This window comes from Heptranchias perlo, chromosome 32 (assembly GCF_035084215.1).
Source record: "Heptranchias perlo isolate sHepPer1 chromosome 32, sHepPer1.hap1, whole genome shotgun sequence".
Classification (NCBI taxonomy): Eukaryota; Metazoa; Chordata; class Chondrichthyes; order Hexanchiformes; family Hexanchidae; genus Heptranchias; species Heptranchias perlo.
In genome coordinates this window covers 28,071,929-28,086,801 of record NC_090356.1, presented here as the reverse complement: position 1 = coordinate 28,086,801, position 14,873 = coordinate 28,071,929, and the positions used below count along the sequence as shown (strand labels likewise).

At 44.6% G+C, this 14,873-nt stretch overlaps 1 protein-coding gene across 2 annotated transcripts in view; it reads left to right on the top strand.

Moving 5' to 3' along the window:
- sh2d5 (SH2 domain containing 5) overlaps nt 1–14,873 on the top strand; it is a 57,075-nt gene that overhangs the window by 39,689 nt on the left and 2,513 nt on the right. For both annotated transcript variants that reach the window (XM_067970116.1, XM_067970115.1), the window contains one exon: nt 7,162–7,270. In XM_067970116.1, coding sequence (XP_067826217.1) covers nt 7,162–7,270 — 109 coding nt within the window. The remainder of the gene's footprint in view (nt 1–7,161; nt 7,271–14,873) is intronic.

The window sequence follows — 14,873 nt, the reverse complement described above, 5'->3', positions numbered from 1 at the left end:
ATGTTCCTCTTCACAACCTAGCTGTAGGTAAGAAAGGCTATTCGGTCCATCTTAGCTCATTCACACAGAAAGACCCTACAGTACCCATCATAGAATCCAACTGTTTCTTATTTAACCTGCAAGTCCATCCCATATGTTGCTAATTCTTCATGTGAAGAGGAACTTCCTGTTTTCAATCACTTTATTAGTTTGAACCTTTGTCTCCTTGTACTACTGTTGTGGTTTAGTTTGAAGTAATGTTCTGGATTTACCTTTTCTATATCTGCTACTATATTATATCTACCACTTTAAGGTCCCTGTGACTGTTCAGGCATCTATCCTTCTTAATATCATAAGAATCCCTATTTTTTTGGTAGGTGAGAGAGTTGTAGCTGTGTCATGATTATGGTTACATTATATTGGTTATTGCTGGGAGTAGGATGTCTAGGTTGATTATATATACTCATCGGGATCAAGACACCAGCATCAATGGCTCATAGCTATTTAAATAATGTCATTTTGGATTCCTGTTCTTCTTTGATGTCTTTTAATTACATTTAAGAGACTATCTCGGACTGTAGCCAATTATGTGGAAAAGAAGTTCATTTGCCCTATTCAATAAAAGAAAGAATACTTACAACCCACCCAAGTGTTAGAAATAATTAATATTGATCATCGGGCTGTGTTCTTCCCATATTTACAAGTTATTTTATTTGCTATTGTACCAAGCCTTAGGAAGCGTGTTACTTCTGATGTCTAACTCAACAAGTAGTCCTGTTCACCAGACTTGTAGCTCTGCTTTGTCCTAAAAGTGGGTGAACAGTTTGAGTCAGGTTTTTGAGAAGGGTGCCTTGGTATCTTTTGAAGTCTATTTTAATTGACAAGCTTGTTTATGGATGATATTTTGCTAGCTTCCTGCACCACTATATGGGCAAAGGTTTGCAAAGGACTCTGTAATTGTTCAGTTTTGCAAAACTGCTCATCACGGATTCCTGGTCCAAACAAAAAGTCCTGCTAGAGCTTTGGGGTTTTTTTTTGTTTTGACAGAGCTACTTTAAGTTAAGTGAAGTACTGTAAACTAGCCAATCAGCTGTTTTCTTTTTTGTTTGCTTCTGTTAATCTTGTTTCTTAATAAACTTGATTAGGAATTGTTAACCTGAGATATGTGATCTGTTAGTGTGCGTGCTAATCCTGGCAGATCTTTTTGGGTCAGGTTCATTTACATAATTGTGGCAAGCTCTGGGCAGTATTTACACTGTTGCCAAGTCACCCATCTCAGATGAGAGGAAGAGAAATGACTGTGGCAACTGCTGCAACATAACATGGCCTGCAGTGACAACAGAACAATAAAAAATATATACTTTTAGAAAAAAAATTCAAATCTCCTGCCTTGCCTAGTTGCTAAGGAATTAATGATGGGAAAGAAGTCCTATTATATATTCCTGTTATTAACATATGATTTGAATATTCCCACCCATATATGGGTAGACATATTTGACATCTATTATCACCTCTGGTGGGAAATTCTGGAGGGGGAGAAGGGGTGGCAGTGGAATGGCTCCCCAGGAGGGTAAGGTGATATTTTGCACCGTTTCCAGTACGTATTGTCAGCAAATGACTTAATTGTTCACCTAGGACATGCTGGATCCCAGTTTACTTTATGTATAAAGCTGTGGCGGGGAGGAGACTGTCGTTCACTTCCTGATGGACTGCCCCTTTGCACAAAGGGTGTGGAGAGAGATGCATTGGTATCTGTCCCGGTTCATCCCAAACAGTTTGGTAACACAGGACGCGATGCTCTATGATCTGTTCCCCTGGACGCACACCAAGACAGATATCACTTGCGACTGGAAGACCATCAGCTCGGTGAAGGAGGCCCTTTGGTCCGCCTGAAACATGCTGGTCTTCCAGCTGAAGGAGCTGTCCATGACTGAGTGTTACCGACTGGCACACTCCAAGTTTCGGGAGTATGTGCTATGCGACCTGCGCAAAGGCTGTACGAGGAAAGGCCACCGTGTAAGGCCATCCCACCTTGTATTGTACACCATGAGTCATAAGAAATACTGTGTATGAATTATAATAATGAGATTGCTTGTGTACGATCTATAGTGATTTGGGTTGACCTCCGGATTAATAATCCGGAGTCATGAGTTCAAATCCCGCCACAGCAGCTGGGGAATTTAAATTCAATTAAATAAAATCTGGAATTTAAAAAAAACTGGTATCAGTAATGGTGGCCATGAAACGACCGGATTGTTGTAAAAACCCATCCGGTTCACTAATGTCCTTTAGGAAAGGAAACCTGCTGTCCTTACCCGGTCTGGCCTATATGTGACTCCAGACCCACAGCAATGTGGTTGATTCTTAAGTGCCCTCTGAAATGGCCTAGCAAGCCACTCAGTTGTAAAATCTCGCTAAAAAATGTCACAATAAGAACAAAACCGGACGGACCACTAGGCACCGGACACGACAAAGGCAAACCAAGCCCAGTCGACCCTGCAAAGTCCTCCTCACTGACATCTGGGGACTTGTGCCAAAATTGGGAGAGCTGTCCCACAGAATAGTCAAGCAACAGCCTGACATAGCCATACTCACAGAATCATACCTTTCAGCCAACGTCCCAGACTCTTCCACTACCATCCCTGGGTATGTCCAGTCCCACTGGCAGGACAGACCGACCAGAGGTGGTGGTACAGTGATATACAGTCAGGATGGAGTGGCCCTGGGAGTCCTCAACATTGACTCCGGACCCAATGAAATCTCATGGCATCAGGTCAAACATGAGCAAGGAAACCTCCTGCTGATTACCACCGACCGCCCTCCCTCAGCTGATGAATCAGTCCTCCTCCATGTTGAGCACCACTTGGAGGAAGCACTGAGGGTAGCAAGGGCATAGAATGTACTCTGGGTGGGGGACTTCAATGTCCATCACCAAAAGTGGCTTGGTAGCACCACTACTGACCGAGCTGGCCGAGTCCTGAAGGACATAGGTGCCAGACTGGGCCTGCGGCAGGTGGTGAGCGAACCAACACGAGGGAAAAACCTACTTGACCTCGTCCTCACCAATCTACCTGTCGCAAATGCATCTGTTCATGACAATATTGGTAGGAGTGACCATCGCACAGTCCTTGTGGAGACGAAGTCCGGTCTTCGCACTGAGGACAACATCCAACGTGTTGTGTGGCACTATCACCGTGCTAAATAGGATAGATTCAGAACGGATCTAGAGCTCAAAACTGGGCATCCATGAGGCGCGGTGGGCCATCAGCAGCAGCAGAATTGTATTCCAGCACAATGTGTAACCTCATGGCTCGGCATATTCCTCATTCTACCATTACCAACAAGCCAGGGGATCCACACTGGTTCAATGAAGAGTGTAGAAGAGCATGCCAGGAGCAGCACCAGGCGTACCTAAAAATGAGGTGCCAAACTGGTGAAGCTACAATTCAGGACTACATGCATGCTAAACAGCTGAAGCAACATGCTATAGACAGAGCGAAGCGATTCCACAACCAACGGATGAGATCAAAGCTCTACAGTCCTGCCACCATTTGTGGTGGACAATTAAAAAACTAACGGGAGGAGGAGGCTCTGTAAACATCCCAATCCTCAATGATGGCGGAGTCCAGCACGTGAGTGCAAAAGACAAGGTGGAAGCGTTTGCAACCATCTTCAGCCAGAATTGCCGAGTGGATGATCCATCTCGGCCTGCACCCACCATCACAGAAGCCAGTCTTCAGCCAATTCGATTCACTCCACGTGATATCAAGAAACAGCTGAGTGCACTTGATACAGCAAAAGCTATGGGCCCCGACAACATCCCGGCTGTAGTGCTGAAGACTTGTGCTCCAGAACTAGCCACGCTTCTAGCCAAACTGTTCCAGTGCAGCTACAACACTGGCATCTACCCGACAATGTGGAAAATTGCCCAGGTATGTCCTGTCTACAAAAAGCAGGACAAATCCAATCCGGCCAATTACCGCCCCATCAGTCTACTCTCAATCATCAGCAAAGTGATGGAAGGTGTCGTCGACAGTGCTATCAAGTGGCACTTACTCACCAATAACCTGCTCACCGATGCTCAGTTTGGGTTCCGCCAGGACCACTCGGCTCCAGACCTCATTACAGCCTTGGTCCAAACGTGGACAAAAGAGCGGAATTCCAGAGGTGAGGTGAGATTGACTGCCCTTGACATCAAGGCAGCATTTGACCGAGTGTGGCACCAAGGAGCCTAGTAAAATTGAAGTCAATGGGAATCAGAGCGCAAACTCTCCAGTGGCTGGAGTCATACCTAGCAGAAAGGAAGATGGTGGTGGTTGTTGGAGGCCAATCATCTCAGCCCCAGGACATTGCTGCAAGAGTTCCTCAGGGCAGTGTCCTAAGCCCAACCATCTTCAGCTGCTTCATCAATGACCTTCCCTCCATCATAAGGTCAGAAATGGGGATGTTCGCTGATGATTGCACAGTGTTCAGTTCCATTCGCAACCCCTCAGATAATGAAGCAGTCCAAGCCCGCATGCAGCAAGTCCTGGACAACATCCAGGCTTGGGCTGATAAGTAGCAAGTAACATTCACGCCAGACAAGTGCCAGGCAATGACCATCTCCAACAAGAGGGAGTCTAACCACCTCCCCTTGACATTCAACGGCATTACCATCGCCGAATCCCCCACCATCAACATCCTGGGGGTCACCATTGACCAGAAACTTAACTGGACCAGCCATATAAATACTGTGGCTACAAGAGCAGGTCAGAGGCTGGGTATTCTGCGACGAGTGACTCACCTCCTGACTCCCCAAAGCCTTTCCACCATCTACAAGGCACAAGTCAGGAGTGTGAGGGAATACTCTCCACTTGCCTGGATGAGTGCAGCTCCAACAACACTCAAGAAGCTCGACACCATCCAGGACAAAACAACCCGCTTGATTGGCACTCCATCCACCACCCTAAACATTTACTTCCTTCACCACCGGCGCATTGTGGCTGCAGTGTGTACCATCCACAGGATGCACTGCAGCAACTCGCCAAGGTTTCTTCGACAGCACCTCCCAAACCCGCGACCTCTACCACCTAGAAGGACAAGGGCAGCAGGCACATGGGAACAACACCACCTGCACGTTCCCCTCCAAGTCACACACCATCCCGACTTGGAAATATATCGCCGTTCCTTCATCGTCGCTGGGTCAAAATCCTGGAACTCCCTTCCTAACAGCACTGTGGAAGAAACTTCACCACACGGACTGCAGCGGTTCAAGAAGGCGGCTCACCACCAACTTCTCAAGGGCAATTAGGGATGGGCAATAAATGCTGGCCTTGCCAGCGACGCCCACATCCCATGAACGAATTAAAAAAAAGAATTGTACTGGTTTTGAATTGTAATATTTACATTGAACGGTGTGTATCCTTAAATTCTATGAAATAAAGTATATTTTGAAATTGTAAAAAAAATTAGGTATAAGGTCACATTTCAGCTCATCGGGAACAAGGGCTTGTCTATGGAAGTGCACTTTTGTGTTGGGCATGAGGAAAGTATCTGGGGAATGCCCGAGTCACAGCAGTTGCCTCCTTTCAAGGTTGAAAAGCCATCAATTTTCCTCACACCACAGTTGTCTGATAAGAGAGATCAGTCTCTACGTTCTCCCCTCATCCAGCTCCATTGCTCAAATTTCTCCCTTGTGTCTCAATGAACAAAACCGCACCTAGTGCTCAAGGCGTGGTCTAACCTCTGCACCTTAAGCATGACTTTCTCTGACTTACTCTACTGTTTTGGCTATATAAATCAGCATTCCATTTGCTTTGTTGATTTGCTACTCTGCAGTGATTAACCAGTTGACAATGAAGTCTACTGAAACCCATCGATCTCTTTCAATTTCTTCCTTAGCTATTTTGACATCATTTTCTCCCATTGTGTGAAAAAATCAAGTTATAAGGCTTTCCATAGATTTGCAAGGGATTTCACTTCCTCATACGGGAGATTGGTCAGGCAGGATCTTACCCTTCTGGATTAATATTGGTTTACTAGGTTGTTATCATACAGGCAATTCACAAGTTTCTGATGATCAATTTTATTATTTTACTTGGTATTTTTGTTAGACAAATGGCCCTATAGTTGCCAGGGTCTGTCCTTTCAACCTTTTTTGAAGATGGGCATCATGTTGGCCTGTTTCAAATCTACCAGTTTACCTCTCTAACATTTGTCAACTCCTTCATAATTACTGTCAACACCTCACATCTCTCATCCCTTGTCTCTTAGTTCTGGGGAGAAAATTGCAATTCATCCTTGAGGATTTATTTGTTTTAAGCCCTTTCACCCTGTCTAGGATTTCCATCTAACCCAAGTCAAAGTCGTTAGTTCCATTACTGCTATTTCGAGAGGGCACGTTGCTCACTTCTTTCTTGGTGGATATTTGATGGAATTAATTAATTAATATATTAACTGTCCTATCCTCATTTGCCATTTTAGTCCCGTTAGCATTTTTTATGGTTCTCATCTCTTCTCTGATCTGGTTACTTTTATAATACTGAAAGAATGTTTCACTGTTGTGTTTTGTGTCTGTAGTTATGCTTTTATTCCAGGCTCTCTTTGCCCCTTTGACCACCTTTAACATAATTCCGTTTGTTCCTATATTCACCCCAGTAGACCTCCCTATGAATTCAAAAGGTGACTTCAGTTAGCTGTGTTCATAAGCGTTCTTTTAACTTTGTAGGGGAAAAGACAACACACAACTACTGTCTAGAGATACCGACATTTCTGCAGGGATTATCTGCCCCAGACATTTTCCTGCAATAATGATGTCAGATTTATTCATGTCAGTTGAATCAGAAATCCCTCGTGTTTTTGAGATGTTAATGCAGAATAGCTTGCAGTCTCAAATCTGTGCCAAGCCGACTGCAAGAAAGCAGGCAAGCTGTTTCATATGAAAGTCAGGTATCAAAAGCAAACAAAACTACCAGAAAGGCAAGAAAACTACTATTCATATGCTAAATGGTAAACATACCTAATTCTAGTTCAGTTTCGTGCTCTTCCAATTTGTGCTTTGTTGAATAACTGATAAAAAGGATGGTTGAAACCTGTTCTTGTTTTGGTTATCAAGATTAGACTTGAAAAAAGGCACAGATAGCCCCAAACAATGTCAGTGCTATGTGTATCTGAAATATTATTCATTTATTATATTTTCTACAGACAGTTGCAGTTGGGGGGATGAACTCCTGGAATCCTGGAGAGCACTAGCTCCACTACAGCATGAAGAAGTCCTAATGGACACAGTCTGGGCCAGTGCTGGGATCCCCAGGTTAGTATATCAGTAACAGTACAATAAAAAAAGAAAAACTTTCACAACCTCAGGACATCCCATCCAAAAGACAGCATCTCTGACAATGCAGCACTCCCTCAATACTGCACGGGAATGTCAGCCTAGATTTTGTATACAAGTCTCTGGAGTGGGACTTGAACCCACAACCTTCTGACTCAGAGGTGAGAATGCCACCCACTGAGCCACAGCTGACAATGATAATTCTTCTAAAAATGAACCTTTAATTTAGAAAGTTGTGTTGTTTCTTCCTGAGATGGTGAGGTGGTTATAACATCCATGCACTCACTGTAAAAAAAATTTCAGGAATGTTCTCAATGGACTAGCTGGTGTAATAAAAATTCCAGCACAACACCTCTGTGATTATATCAATAATGCAAACATGCTTACATTAGTCATGTCTTCTGCTAAGGCAATCAAGAATGCCATGGGGTGAATTAAAATGTAGCTAGGTGAGGGAGCAGAAGCTTTTCTAATTGGGGCCAGTGGTCTAGTTTTACACCAGTTATTCTATTAGAAAGGCACAACCTTCCTGGCTGGGGAGGGCAATGTTACTGACATTTTCAACTGAGTTGCAGTTTGATGTTACATTGATATAATTCAATATGACTTTTTTCTTGTAACACTAGTCGATCTCCTGTGGCATTGAACATGGTAAGTTGGAGGATATGGGCCTAGAAATTTGAACACATTAATTTGTGGGCGGGGGGTTGCAGGGATCGATCCCCATGCCTGAATGGGTAGGTCCGGTTTGCACCCAATATTGGGCCTTGGGCTTCATTATCATCAAGCCAGCGAGCTGCGGACACCTAATAGGCATCCCCTAGCAGCTCACCGGCGATGAGGAATCGAAGATCGGGCCACTGTGACACCAGCAGTGGCCCTCAGGTAAGTACCGAAATAGGACCGGGAAGGTGGGGGTGACTGGGTCGGGAGGGAGGGCAATTAGGTCGGGAGGGGGTGGATAGGTGTGATCGGGAAGGGTGGGTAGCGGGCAGAGGCCAGGATCGGTCGGAGAGGGCAGAGACCGGGATCGGTCGGAGAGGGCAGGGGCTGGGATCGGTCGGAGAGGGCAGGGGCCAGGATCGGTCGGAGAGGGCAGAAGCCCTGGACACCGATTTTTTGCCTATGGCGGGCAGCACATTTTGGGTTCGTAATGAGTGTGCGCTTCCTGCCCGCCATGTTGGAGGCTTAGGAGGCCATTTAGCCTGATAAACGGGCACTGCTCGGTCAATTTTTAGACCTGGGTCTCTCTATTCGTTATCGTCTTGCTGTTTCTCCCTCTTTCTCTTCTCTTCTGCTCTTATATCCTTAACTCTCATTTTCACTTTTCTCTGTGCTTTTTCTGCTTCTCTTTTTTTCTTCTTTCCTTTCAGGTGGAAGGTGGTGGGTGGCATGGCATGGCGTGGCAGGGTGTGGTGGGGAAAGGATCCATTAACAGTTGCAGGCTGCATTTGGGGTAGGATTTACAGGGAAATGGAAACCTCAGCAGTTTCCCTTCCATCCCTTCCCCAATCACTCGTGCTACACCCCCCCCCCCCCCGACTCATTTGCTCCTATTACATTCCCTAGCCCTTCACCTTCCCACGACTCACTCCCCTTCCTACCACCCCTCACTCGTATCACTACCCCTACATCTTCCCCTTAAAATTATCCACTCAGACTCTGTATCCTTACCTCCCCTGCGCTCCACTCCACTCACTGTCACTCATCTCCCCCTTAATCCTCCACTCTCTCCCCTTAAACTGCTTCCCTCCAACCTTCCCTTCCTATGTTTTCTTCAAAGAGGCTTTGTTTGCCTTGAAAATGCAAATTGTTTTTTTAAAATTAGAATGAAAAAAGACACTCTGCCTGCCTCTCTTTCTATCTGTGTTTCACTCTGTGTCTCATCGGTGTTAGCAATTAGAATCTGTCTCATGTTTGTAAGTATTTACTTTTTCTAACTGTCAATAACACAGGTCAGATAATTGAACTTTTTGAAAATAGAACATTAGTATGAAGAAATACTAATGTTTAATTATGCTTTATGATGTTTATAGAATACAAAACAAAAGCTAAAACAGGTGTGTAATTAGTAGTTATTTTCTCTCTCGTTTTAATGAAGGCATTAACTGACACAAAAGGCAATTTAGTGAATTAATGTAATCATATTATTGTAAAATGTTTAATTTTTTTGGTATTTTGTTTAAATCTTTACTTTGGATATTAGGAATTCAGTTACTGAGGAAAAATTGGCAGCTGAGAAATTTTCAGAAAGCATTTTGAGCTATTTGTGGGATAAGATAATATAATACAACCCAGTGATCACATTGTACAATGTGACAAGTTTACATGAGGTTTTTCCATTATAAATGTGGACATAAACATTTCTAAATGGGGAAAACATTGATGCAAAAGTGTGATGAAAAGAACGATAATAGGAAGTAAGGTTTTATAGACAGAAAGTGAGAACAGACATAAGAATTTTAATAAGATATATGGATAGATTATTATAAAGAAGAGAAATCAAAAATGCCTATTACAATATGACTGATCACTGCTACAATGATTCATTCCTGTAGTAGAATAGACAGGTTTTATCTTGCAAAAGAGACTGGAATAATCCATCCCCTAAACATATTGAAGAGGAGGGACCAGCCATTTTAATATGGGGCTATATCAGAAGGCAGGACTTAGAGTCAATGAAAGAAAACATCAATTTAAATTTGATATTTATTAAATGTTTTAGCACACTTATTAGACTTCACTGCTAAATCATTTTCATTTACATTTTCAGCCTTTCTGTGACTGTTTTACTTTATAAGCAGTCCTGCAAAATGCAATGAATCCCAGTGCTTCAGCCTGGGTGCATCTCAACATCATATTGGGCTAGAATTTGCTGTAAAAATAACAGTGAGGCTAACAGCGCTCACCGTTATTTCTGTGCAAATCAGACAGCAACTTCCAGTGACTGCACATGCGCAGTTAATCGCTGAAATGCGGGAAGTTGCTGTCTGAGTTGTCCTGCTCCTCCAAAAGCTGCGCGAATACGGCATCTCGCCATCTCACTCACCATTCAAATATATTAAAAGTAAGTTCCTGTACTTACTTCATAGATACGGACTAAACGCGCCAAAAAAAGCTAGGACTTGTCCATTCAGTGTAAGTACCCTTTTAACGGCGTGGTAAGTCTTAATTACTGCCAAACCACCTCTCTGGCACTGAAAATTAACTTTTACAGGTGTGGAGTCTCATTCCTTCAGCATTTAATTATTATTGGACATTTTTTTTAAATTTAAATAACATTGTTTTTTTTACTTTTTCTTTCTGTCTCTTTTATCTCTGTCTCTTAATCCAATTACAGTCCCTTTTGCCCTGTACAGCTGAGCCTCTGACAGGAAATCCATAAGGATAAAGTGAAGCCACTGCTTTTAATGTTCTTCAACTGTGACAAAAGTTGTTTTTCTCTGTTTAACACTGCAGTATTACTTTACTGTTCGTCTGCTTGTCAATTTGATTTCAGTTTAACAAACTTGTCTTTAGAATAGGACTATCAATAATTATTGTGATAAAATACAAATCTGTGTTGGAAAAGGGAAGTAATATGGTGCTATGGTGCATTGGTGCTCTGGTCACTGCCAGGCAGCAGCAGAGATTTACAAAGTGCTTTAATTTTTCATGGATGTTAACATAGATCTGTGAAAAGTACAAGAAGGTTCAGTAACCAATTTAAGTTAATAATTTAATAAAAAGTAATTGTGGATTATTTTCTGTGGCTATAAAAAGGATTATCCTTTTCAATAGAAAAGTTAAAACTGCAGGAGGTATAGTGTAGTGATTTTAGCAACTTATGAGAAACTAGATCATTTTCCGTGGCTGTACATCTGACCTTAGGATTTGAAGTAGAGCTCACATATTTAAGATCCTGATGTGATTTTTCAGTTAGAATTATATTCTTTCTTTATATATCTTAGTTTTCAAAAATTTAAGTGCCCAAGCGTCCCAACTGTTCAGTGTGTAAGTGTACTTCATGCTTTGGCACTGAATCATATAAACAAGGAATGTGAAGACAGGATTGCACTCTGTTGTTATGCCCTTTGTGGTGGAATAGTCTGCTAACACTCACTGTCTGTGGTCCCACATAAAGAACTGACACATGGCTCAGTTGCTGGGGGGCTGTTGACCTATGGGGTGCGCCACAACAACAGGCACTGCCTTTAGGATTGGAAAGGAGAAAAACATAGGGGGAGGGTGTAACAGTAAGGGTCCATTTGATATTATTTGGGTGGGATTGCCTTGTGATCTGTAGAGCAGCCTGAGGTAATTCCTGATGCCATTTCTGATTTAGGATTACTCGGTGCCAGTGAACGGGGACAAAAAACCCTTATGAACTTGGTTCAGCCAGGCTAGTTCACCACTGCGCTGTAGTCTGATCTGTTTGTACTTTTTGGAAAAACATCAAAGTTGACTGTTTTGTAAAAAATATAAATTAATGCAGCACAATGTATGGAAAAAACACTGTAACAGAGTTTTGGGCCATTCATTTATCTGCATGATTTACCAATCTTGACTTAGCACTTTTCCACTGGGTGAGGAAATAAATGAGAAGATGAAGGACTACAGTCTCACTGTACACACCTTCCAGTGTCCAGTTCAAGATTAGGTTTGGTAAAGCCCTGAGAGTATCTCAGCTGCCTTCTGTCTCAGCTGGTGAATGAGGTATAGTGAGCAAGAGAGGAATAAAACTCAATGGGCGTCATTTTAGCACCCGCTATCAGGTGCGTTCCTGGCGGGGGGGCTCCGAAAATCGGAGAATTCCGGAGTGGGTCGGGAGCCCGACTCCAACCCGCCCACTTCCGGGTTCCCCACTGACGCGCCGGCGTGCGCGCGCAGCCCCCGCTGGTGGGAATCCTGCAGGCAATTAAAGCCAGCGGAATGCCACTTGACGCTATTTACTTTGCTTGTTCAGGTCATTAATTGACCTGATTAGGCGATTATGTGAGGAAGGGTGGGATTTTAAAGCAAACTGGGACTGTTTCACACTGGGGGAAACACTCCCAGTTCAAATGGACCTGTTGCAGCTGTCAGCCTGTGGCAGCTGCAAAGGTCCATTTGACAGGTGTGGGGGGGGGGGACCCTCACTCATTGCAGGAGGCCACTTTGTCACTTGGGACAAAGTTTGGCCTCCACCACCCTCCTCCTGACAATCAAAGTCACCAACTTGCACACTTACCCCGGGGTCCAGAGACATGTACCTACCTTGTGGACCCCCTCAGATGTACATCTTCCGGATGGGGGCCGCCGTAGCTGCAGTCATGACCTCCTCGGAGGGCGCACAGCGTCACCAGCCTCGCCATCCACGCCGTCCACCTCTGACACGTGGAGCTCCACAACAGAACGCTGTGACACATCCACCTGTACAGCGGGAGGGAGGGCTACCGCAGAGAGAGATGCATCGCAGAGGGCACTACCCTCGCCACAGGGTCCACAGACCGAGGCTCAGCTTCCTGGACCTCTCTGAGCAGCAGTGCACACGGAGGCTCAGAGTCACTCGACATGTAGTCGTGGACATCTGCAGCCTCCTTCATGCCAAGCTGCTCCCGGCTGGCACGAGCACCATCTTCTTACCTGTCGCTGTCAAAGTCACCACTGCCCTCAACAACTTCTCCTCCGCATCCTTCCAGGGTGCAACTGGGGACATTGCCGACGTCTCTCAGCCGTCTGCACAAAAGAGCCCTGCAAATACACCTACACCCACTCTGCAGTGACACAATGGGTGGCATCAGTTGTGGGTCTTCATAGTGATCCTCAGGAAAGGGCATTATTGCACAAACCAGACAAGATTCGCGAAGACATGGCAGTAGTGGTGCCAATATAATATGTGATGTGAGTTGCTCAGAAATTAAATATACGTAACAACCATGACAAACCCTCAAACACCCTTGTGCATCCCCTTCATGCTCACGACACGTTTGCCTTATGCTGCCTACTGCACATATGTGATGCATGCCCTGTGGCTGCAGCACAGGTAGTGGCAGGTTGAGTGAGTCTGGCCGTGAAAGAGATGCACAAGAGGGTGAGTATGAGATAGAGCCATGAGAGTGTATGAGGATTGGGTTGAGTGGTAGTGGCGGGATTAGTACTGGCAAGGTGAGTAGGTGCAGGTAAGATGAGGATAAGGTTTGAGTGGGTATGAGGGGTGATGTGACAGAGTAGTGTTGGCAGTGCAGAAGGAGATGTGGGGTGTGGGCGGTGATGTGGCAGACGGAGTGTAGGGGAAAGAGTAAGTGTACTCACTTCGGCTGACCTACTGAGGTCATTGGAGCGCCTCCTGCATTGTATGCAGGTGGGCGATATGTTGGTGGTGCAGGTGACCTCCTCTGCCATCTCAAACCAGGCCTTCCTGGTGGCAGAGGCAGGCCGCTTCCTCCCGCCCGCCGGGGGGAAGATCTCTGTCCTCCCCCACCTCCTCACCCCGTGTATTGATACCTGGAGTGAGGCATCATTAAACTGGGAGCAGCCTTCCCCCTGGGCTGCTCCATGCTGTAATTTTTTCTATTTGTTGCAGCATCTGTCAGTGGAGGACTGCCCCTTTAAATAGAGCTCCTCCAGCTGACAGATCTTACTGCGCATGCGCAGCCCGCCCGACGCGCAAATCAGCACTGGGGAACCCGGAGGACCAAGTAAGTGGATCCAATTGGGCTACGATCGCGCGGGGAGCTGACTGATTTCGCTGTGCGCGTTACCCACGCGCCCGATAGCCCCCCCGCCGAGAACCCGCAGCCCTGGTAACATCGAGCCCAATATACTTGTGACTGAAAATAGAATAATTTGGTTTAACACTGAAGTTTTAATCTTTGAACCAATGGGTGGAACATTCTCACTAATACAATCCAGCTGTTTTCCTTCACTTAGGGTTGCCATTTGACCAGTAGCCAGTTGTGTACATAAGCTTTGATGGAATGAATTTCCTTTAGATTTTAAGCACACAAAATACAAATTGAATTTTATTCCCATTCTCTGATTGTGGACCACTTTCAATTTTGTTACCTAAGATAATAAAGTAGGAACACAAACAGGCTATTCTGCCCATTAACCCCATTCCAACCACAGCCTGTGTACACTTTTCTTCATCATGGACTCTATTCCCTGACCCACCAGTCACGTGAACTCCCCAGAAGATACAGCCCTGTAGAATTTCTCCCTGACCCCAAGGTCATTCAACAAAGCTCCAAAATAATGTGACATTACAGCTCACATTTATGATGTAATGCATGAAATTGAACAGAAACTTATTTTTGTCAGTGAAATGAATTGTGGGTTTATATTGAATGTTGTAAATGGAATTTTGTACTTGATTGAGACAAAACCACAAAGAGGAAAATGTTACCATTGTAAGTGTAGTGACCCTATCCATAAGGCATTCATAAAAATGCTTAAAAGAATTTAATTAGAATTGGGAGTAGGCTGTTCAGTGATGGAGAGTTCTATACGATTCCCTTGTAGTTCAGGGAGCCATGAACGGTCCTCCTTGTGATGAGAAGCCATTGTATGAACAGAATAACATTTGATCCCTGCCACAAAGGTGAAAAGGGGAAGTGGAGCA